Here is an 8,525-nt window from a genome sequence, read left to right as displayed (position 1 = left end):
CCTTTGGCCCCTCCCTGCTGGTCCCCAGGGAGGCTGCTGGGCATGCCCTGTCCCAGGTGCCTGTGCCCTGCCACTGCCAGCCTGGCCCCAGCTGGGTGTGAGTGCTGCAGGGGTTAAAGGAGGCGGCCGCGGGGCGGGCTGCTGGCCAGCTCCGGGAAGGAGGCGGTGCATGCTTGCCCGCCAGCCACCACCAGGGGAGGGATCTGGGCGAGCAGCGCCCTCGCTCAGTTGCTCCCAGCAGTGGCCCTGGGGCCAGCTCTGCTCCCTGTGCCTGCTCCCCACCTGGACACAAGGCTCACTCACGCCCTCCTCTTGGCAACCAGCTTCTTGCCAGCCACAGCCGCTGCCCCATCACTGCCCACCGCCCTGTCCCGTGAGCATAGACCCACCCCACCTTGGGGCTCCTCTGCCGGAAAGGTGAGTGTGGCGGTGCGTGTGCTGCTGGGCTGTTCTTACAGATGCTGTCGGGGCCGCTGATCTGGGTGTAAACTAGGGGAGGAGGAGGTCAGCCCTCCTGGTCACATGTCTGTGAGCGAGGCTAGCCCCTCAGGCCAACCTGTCAGTCCTCCTCCAGCTGTGTCTGAGATTTTTGCAGGCATGTCTGGGGTGCGGTTGTCCGTGCTCCAAGGGGGAGAGGCCAGTTAGAAGGAGTTTTGTTTGCTGGGGAAGTTACTGCTGTTGGTGGCAGCTGGACCCATGGCAGCAGAGGTGAGTGGGCAGGGACACATCTGCCAAGGGAAGGGAGGCGTGGGGAGGAGTTCATCTCCAGCCCTCTCTTCCCCAGCCGCCTGCCCATCACTGGGATGCCTGGGGGAGAGGACCCTGAGGAGAGCAGGCATTTTCCCCCTGGTTTCTCTCCCTACCACCACAGGAGCTGTTACTAGGCCCCTTTCTCCACTTCGGGGTTCTTCTTGCTCCCATCTCTCATCTCCCAAGGGCTGGCTATGGCTGCTAGGGAGGGCCTGGCAGGCCCGGGAAGGTTGGAGTTAAAAAGCACTCCTCTTTGATTGGGTCCATGCTCCCTTGCCCATGGGCACAGCCTGGCATGAGTGCCCCCTGCACCCTCCTCCAATCAGCATCTTACTCCTTCCTCACCCCTCTGGGCAGAAATGGCTAATCCAGGTGGTTAATGAACAGACACACACAGCTGCCTTTCACTCCCTCTCCTTCCTTTCCCCCACCCCTGACCCCCCGATGCCCTGCCTGCCACCCCCTCCCAAGCTGGAGAATCCATATAGAGCTAATCTCTGTTTGTCCCTCACCCCCCCAGTTCAGGACCAGGGCCAGGACTGCCTGCCCAGATGTGTCCTACAAGAGGAAACTGGGAGGGGAGTGGCCGAGGGTGACCAGGAGAGGCCTGCTGTGCTCCCAAGCTGGGCTCCCTGCAGGGGGTGCACTGGGGTTAGAGGACAGGATGGGTGCCGGGTAGGGGAGGGCAGGATGGCGGTGGTGGGTGAGGCCAGGAGGGGAATTGGAGCTAGGGTTTAGAGTCTCTGGGGACAGGGGCGTCTTCTGGAAACCCCAGCGTCTGTTCCTTGTGGCAAAGCCAAGCCAGGGGGGGTCAGGAGGGTGTGGAGGGAGCACTCTCTCCCATTGAGTCTCCGCCTGACCCCTTCCTGAAGCTGCCTGGGTGGGGTGGGGACCATTGTGGCTCTGACTTGGCCTTAAGTTGCTCTTACCCCTGCCAGCTGGCAGCTACTTCTGTCTCCCCCACCCTTACTGTCCCCCAGGACCTCAGCGCTTGCTACAGCTGAGCCACCTCTGCCCGACCCCCCGGCCCAGGGTGTGGAAGGGAGGACCTGGACCTAGCCCTGGTTGGGAAGCTGGGTGGGAGAGCTCCGAGTGGGCCCAGTGCTGGGTTCCTCTGTGGGGTTGGCCTTGGCTCTGCTGCCCATGGAGGGCTGGGGCCTGGGAGGGTCTCGGAAAGTCTAATAGGACCGCCAGTGCTGACAGCCAGGACTGATCGGTGGTGGAGGAGGCAACTGCAGAACCTCTTCTCTCAAATCCCTGGCCTTGAACCCTCCCCCCCACCCCATCCCATACTTTTTCATACTCCGCTTTCCTCAGAGCCCCAATTTGGAGTCTTCGCCGGGGCTGTGGTGCCCAGCATGATAAACCCAGGATGCTGGTGGCAGGTGGAGGGGAGCTGGGCTGGGGCCTGAGTTCAGAGATGAGGTTACCCTCTTCTCGTCAACCTTGGGGTTTGGGAACTCTCAGTTCCGTTTCTTCTGAGGTAGGAACAGAAAGCCGAGGGGCGGAATGGATTTGTGTTGGTGAAGGAAGCTCACTCGGCTCAAGTTTAACGAAGGGCTTTCTAACAAGCCTGGCAGGTCCTCGAGAGAACGGCTGCCATGTAAGGTAGTGAGCTTCCCGTCTCGGGGGGAGTTCAGACAGAGACGGGATAACAGCTCAGAAGGATTCCCGAGTTGGGATGTGGTTAGAAGGGATGACCTTGAAGGTCTCTTGGGATGCCGATGTCCTGGGATTCTTGGAGTTGGGAAATTCTCTGACACGCAGATTGGGGAGCAGAAGGGGGGTAGCCTCTGGCCTGGGTGGGCATGGATGGGGACCTTGCAGAGCAGGGCCTTCAGGGTTTGGGGAACAGAGAACCTGCTCTCTGCCCTCACACCCATTGCTCAACCACCCACCGCTCTGCCCCAGCTGCTTCCTGCAAAGATCCTGGGTTTCTTCCGATTCCTCTTGTCCCGCTCCAAGCCTTGCCCTGCTGGTTAACCCCGCAGTCTCTGGACAGACCTGCGGGCTGCGTGACACTCTGGGGTCGGAAGCAACACAGACCTCTACCCCCGCCTCCCCGAAGTCACAGCCCATGTCCCCACTAAGGGGCTGATTCAGAGCCAGTGTGCCAGGAGGGGGAGAGGGAGGGTCGCTTCCAGGTTGGGCAGCTGAACCCCTGCCCAGTTTGCGCACCCCCCAAAAAGGGGCCTCCCCAGTCTGCCTGGAGAGGGTAGGCAGAGGAGCGGTGCCAAGAACCAAGGTGCAGAAAAACCCGGGGGCAACTCTTTTTTAAGCCTCAGTTTCCAAATTTGTAAATAATACAGTGTTGTTGGGGCAGCTTGAAGTGGTTTGTGTAACTAGCAGCGGGGTGTAGGAGCCAAGAGTGTGTTCTCCAAGGCCTCTCAGGGGGAGCAGGGGCGGTGCAGGCTACCTCACCCCCTGCTCTCCAGACCTGTTTTCCTAGGTGAGCGTGTGTGTGTGTGTGGGTGTGTGTGTGTGTGTGTGTGTGTGTTGGCATTAAAGATCCCTGTCCACCTAACCTCCAGTGGCTTGGGTTTCCCATGATGGGAGTGTCAGGGTGGGCCTTTGGGTGGGTTCCCTCTAGTCGATGCCCCGTGACCCCTTTTCTCCTTAGTGGAGAGAGTGAAGGATGAGGGTCTGAGGTCATCCCATTCAACCCCTGCCTCCAGTCAGGGATGAAGTCCTTTCCAGTGTCTAACTTCAGTCCCCTGTCTTGAGCCAGGGACTAGGTGGGGCTGCTGAATTAGAACTTCTTCACTCTGGTTCCACAGAGACTCAGAGAGGGATGGGATGGCCCGGTGTGTGGGGCAGGACAAGGAGAGCTGAATATGCCCTGGAGCGCAGAGCAGTCAAGGGGGATGGGGGGAGCAGGGGGGAGGCAGCAAAGGCTCTCAGCTGCAGGCAGCTCTGACTCTTGGCTTACTTCTGGGCCCTAAGTCTCTTTCACCCCAGAAAGGGCACGGAGGCCCAGCTGAGGGGTGGCGGAGGAGTCCGGCAGGAAAACCCTCCCTCCCGGTTGCTGGACTCTGAAGAAAGCAGATCAGAAATGGGTGTGGCGCGCGGAGAGGGAGCGCGGTTTGGGATACTGGAGCCAGGACTTTGTCCCCAGCGCTGTACCCCCAAGGCCCTGGCTCCTAGCTTTCAAAGCTATTAGGCATGCAGAGGTGTGGGCACCACTGAGCTGGAACGAGGGCAGTGGGGGTGGCAGCGCTGCCAGCTGGTGGGCCATGCCCACCTCCCTGGGTGCCCCTCCATTATGCATGGTCACACTGGCCCAGCTCCTTCCTCCTTGCAAACAGCCTGAGGCATTTTCCCATCACAGCAGGCACAGCTGAGGCCCTGGTTGACTCTACCCAGTTTGGTGCTTTGGCCTTCTTCCTACTTGTCCGCACCTTGGTTTTCCTCGGGGAGGGTGGCTGGTCTCCACGGAGCTGGAGCTTGTGTGGGGTGGGAGTGGTGTGCCCAAGCCAGGGCTAGGTTGGGCTCTGTAATCCCTGCCTTTTTAGGGCTAGAAGCCTGTAGCTCAGGCGGGGTGTTCTGGGAGGCAGGAGGGACTGGTCCAGAAGGGCGGGGTACTGGAGAGTTGATGGGGACAGAGGGGTTCCAGGAGTGCCCGAAGGGAATCCTATTCTTCTTCCATATGGGAGGGTCCCAGTCCTACATCCGGGTCCCCTTCCCAGGCTTTCTGCAGCAGAGACTATGGGACCCCTCTGTTTTCCTGGGCCTTGAAAGATTCCTGTGTTTAGCTGGATTACAGACTCCTCGAGGGCAGGCCCGTGCCTTTTGCAGTGCCTGGCAGAATGCTGCTTAGCAGGAATTGACTGACTAAGGAAGGTAGAGAGGTGAGGGGTTTAGACAGGGCCTGGGGAGGATTGGCTAGAACTGGAATCAGGGCTATTCACTGAGCGATCTAGAGTAAGGCAGAAAGTGTGACTCTGGAGCCAAGCTGCGGGGCTCAACTCAAGACGACCCTGTCGCCTAGCTGTGTGGCCTTGGCAAATGACTGAACCTCTCTGAGCCTCTGTTTCCTCAGCTGTAAACTGGGATGATAATAGTACCTGCTTCATGGTGTGGTTGAGAGGCTCAGTGAGTTAGTTTATTTAAAATACTTTGAACAGTGCCTGGCACATAGTAAGTGCTCGATAAATGATAGCAGTTGTTATTACTATGGGTGACGGTGGTGGTGGTGTGTTCTTCCAGGAGCCACTGCTGGGATGACCCTGTTCTCTCTTATCATGGTTGCTCCACTCATAAAATGGGAGGATTATGGGATCAGAGGGTGGAGGAGATGGTGGGATTATGTTTCCTCAAGGGGTCATATCATCAGAGCCCAGAGAACAGACTTCCCTCCTCTCTCTCTCTCTCTCCCTCTTTCTCTCTCTCTCTCTCTCTCTCTCTCTCTCTCTCTGACTGGGGGTGGGGTGGGGGAAGCAGGGAGCTAAGGGGACCTCAAAAGGGCTTGACTGCCCAGGGAGTCAATGCAAATCCGTGTTTATGGAGGACTCTGAGAAAGTTGCCTCACTGTAAACAAGATGCATGATTACAAACTGGTCCAAGCTCCCCTTCTTGGATTCTGTCCCATCCCTTGATGAGAGTAACTGGATTGGAGACTCCCAGGCCTGGCAAGGGCCTGCCCTGGCCTCCAGGCAGGCTGCTCTTGACCGTGGACTGTACTCCTAGGGATGGAATCTATATTTTAAAGAGGGATTCCCAAAAGTCTGCTGCAAGTACCCTTCAGGTCTCTCTGAAGTCTAATTTGCATCTCCTTCCTGCAACTTTAGTTCCATCACCTGTTGGTAGGAGGTGGGGGGGAACGGCGGCCAGCCCGTCCTGCATGCTGTATTGGTAAGCTTTGAACCCATGGTAGGGGCCTGCTCCTGGCCACACTCCCTCCCCATCTCAGGGCCCTGCTCTCTCTGAAGTCCTCTGCTTTCCGGAGCCCCTGATGGTCCTCATTAGCAGGGGTCAGCCCTCAAGGCTTGCTTAAGCTGCACTCTCCACCTAGGCCTGGTTCCCACCCAAGGAGGCTGGACTTGCTTGGGGTCAGGTTAGGGTAAGCGCCACTTCCGGACCCCTGGCCCACCCAGTTGCAGCTGCAAAAGGCATTAGCTTTTTCTTGGAGAAAGAATGGGCTTGGGTTGATGATGATGACAGCTGGGAAGGGTTCCTGAGCTCAGCCCAGCCCCATGTTGCTTCCCCTTCTCAGCCCCCTGCTCACCTCTGCTCCATTTCTAGGCCATTGCTCATGTAGAGGAGGGGCTCACCTTTAATCCTTCACCTTGACCAGACCTGAGCAATCCCCTGGTCTATCATAACCCTTTATAGGGAGCAGTCAGTCTATGGGGTCAGCACTATGGGGCTTGGAGCTGGGGTGGGGTGGAGGGGTGGGCAGAGGGCTTCAAGGGAGTGTAAGACAGGATGTGTCCATGTGGCCCAGAACAGGGGGGTGCAGTGCTCTTGCTATGTCCCTGGACTCTGGATGAGCCCCTTTTCTCACTGTGCCTCAGTGTTCTTACCTATAAGACAAAGGGCTGGAGAGACTCTGGGCTGGAAGTCTGTGAGTTCATCCATCTTCCTGCAGGAGCCTCCCCTGGTCCTGGCTTCAAACTTCACCTTGGATTGACCTTGCTTCCCTCCCGGCCCTGCCCCCACCTCTGGCAGTGGCTGGCAGGAAGTCCTGCTGATTAGGGCCCTAATCACCGGCTGAGACTCGAGACTCCCAGAAACAGTCAAGCTGGTTGAGCAGAGAGGAGCTATCAGGAAGGGGGGTGGGCACAGGGAGAAGCCCCTTCCCAGGGGCTGGGGGGTTGTGGGCACATGAGGCCCCTGATTGTTTACTTAAAAGCCTTTTTGGCATTGACACTATAGGGACATAGTGGGGGCAGGGGGCATGGGCGTGGGGCCTGGACCCCCAGCTCCTAAGGAAGGCTGGGAAATGTGGTCTAGTGGGAGAGAAAGGGGAGTAGAGAGAGGGTTTCTGCAAAGTGCAGAGGAGGTGTCAAGCAGAAAGCAGTGTGCACGAACTGGTGGAGTGGAGAAAGCTTTGGAGTGGAGGTGCCATTTGAGATGGGGTTTGAAGGTTGTGAAGGAGTTCTGCAGGAAGGAAAAGGGACAAAGACCTCTTTGGGCACAGGGGAAAGCATGCACAAAGGCACGGTGGCACACATGTGAATTTGGATCAAATAATGGCCCCAGCCCTGCCTCACAGTCAGATAGGCCTGAGGTTCACTCCCAAGCCTGCTAGCTGAGTGACCTTGGACTGAGCCTTGGTGTCTGCATCTGTACAACGTGGTTAATATTCCACCTCATGGAGCGTCGATGGGGATGAGGTGAGACCCTGCTTGTGAAGTGCTTAGCTCAGTGCCTGGCACAGGAAGTGATGTGTATGGGAAGGGTGGCTTTGGGGAGAGCCTGGAGGTGCAGCTTGGGGTCCAGCCTTGAGGATTCTCTGGGCCATGTGAAAGAGGGCAGCAGCAGGGAGCGTTCACATAGGAGAAACTTGACGAGCTTGTTGTTGGGTGAGATTATTAGGGCAGTGGTGAAGATGAACTGGCCCAGGAAGACCTGGGACAGGCCATAAGCCAAGGCCCCTGGAGTCCCATGTTCAAATTCCTCAGCCTCTAGGGATGGGACATCCTCTCGGAGTCTTTACTTCTCTGGATCAGGAGGCTGAGGAAGCACTGAAATCTCCCTGGGAGATCTTTCAGGCCAGATAGAGCCCTCCTTGGCAAGGGTTCCCACAGGCTGAGACGGCCATGGACAGACTGCAGCAGGTGGGAGTGAGGGCAGACTGCAGGCAGCTCCAATTTCTAAGGGACCGAAAGGCTCCTTTTGGAAGCATCCTTCGCCATCCACCTGGCACTCACTATTGTTCAATGAATGAATGAACAGGAGCGTTCCCTAGCCAGGGTGGAGGAGCCTGCCTGCTCAGAGGCAGCGGGAGCCCCACCTCACGGTGAGTATCTGCATGGGGCTGCCTGTCCAGAGGCAAAAGGGATGTCAGGTGTTGCAAAATCCAGGTGCCTGGCCTGTCGCAGGGGCTCAGTGGCTGCGTGGATGAGGGAGTGGGGATTTCAGGAGCTTTAACTTCCTGGATCAAGGACCTGTCACGAGGTGGTGTGGCATGGGGATCAAGATCACAGACTCTGCAGCCCCATTGTCTGCGTTTGAATCCTGACTTCACCTCTTACAGGCTGTGTGACTGTGGACAACTTACCTAGTCTGCCTGTGCTTCATTTTACTCATTGGTGAAATGTGGGAAACGAATAAAACTGAGAACTGCATGCAGGCTGTGCTGTGTGCCCTTGGTTATTATTACTGTTATTGCTCTTACTGTGGTTGGTGCAGGGGAGGGATGGGGCAGGGGCAAGGATAAGGGCAGCTGCCAAAGGAGGATGGGGGAACACAAGAGGTAGATGAGGCTCCTTCTGAGCTGCCTGGGACAGCATATAGTACTGAGCGGCTTCTGCTGTGGCCAGCTGAGCTGCGCTGAGCTGAGCTGAGCGTGGGAGCGGAGGCAGCGGCCAGGCCTGGATTCCAGGCTGGAGCCCTGGGAAAGCAGGGGCCAGCAGAGGGGAGGAGAGGTGAGCAGAGAGGAGGCCAGGACTCTCCCAAGTCCCCAGCTGGGACCTCAGGAATCCCTCCCATCATCTCTTGCCAGAGAGCCTGGCCTTTTAGCTCCGGGCCTCCAGAAGGCCTGTGGTCCATCTCCCTGCCTCCAGGGCAGATTGCTCCCGATGCCCGATGCCCCTTCCCTGTTAGAAGGTGAT

The 8,525-nt window shown here is 57.9% G+C and overlaps 1 protein-coding gene across 9 annotated transcripts in view; it reads left to right on the top strand.

Moving 5' to 3' along the window:
• The first annotated feature begins 175 nt into the window (after nt 1–175).
• Nucleotides 176–8,525, top strand: part of TNS1 (tensin 1) — a 127,413-nt gene continuing 119,063 nt past the window's right edge. For 5 of the 9 annotated variants that reach the window (XM_015563611.1, XM_015563609.1, XM_015563607.1 and 2 more), the window contains exon 1: nt 597–708. In XM_015563611.1, the coding sequence (XP_015419097.1) occupies nt 697–708 (12 nt within the window). In that variant the 5' untranslated portion in view covers nt 597–696. Of the gene's footprint in view, nt 418–596; nt 709–8,525 lie in introns of those variants that run through there. The other 4 variants (XM_006763313.2, XM_006763314.2, XM_015563612.1 and 1 more) reach the window with 3 other exon arrangements.

This window comes from Myotis davidii, unplaced genomic scaffold (assembly GCF_000327345.1).
Source record: "Myotis davidii unplaced genomic scaffold, ASM32734v1 scaffold575, whole genome shotgun sequence".
Lineage (NCBI taxonomy): Eukaryota > Metazoa > Chordata > Mammalia > Chiroptera > Vespertilionidae > Myotis > Myotis davidii.
Note: the sequence above shows the minus strand (reverse complement) of the source record. Positions and strands in the feature narration are given on the sequence as shown.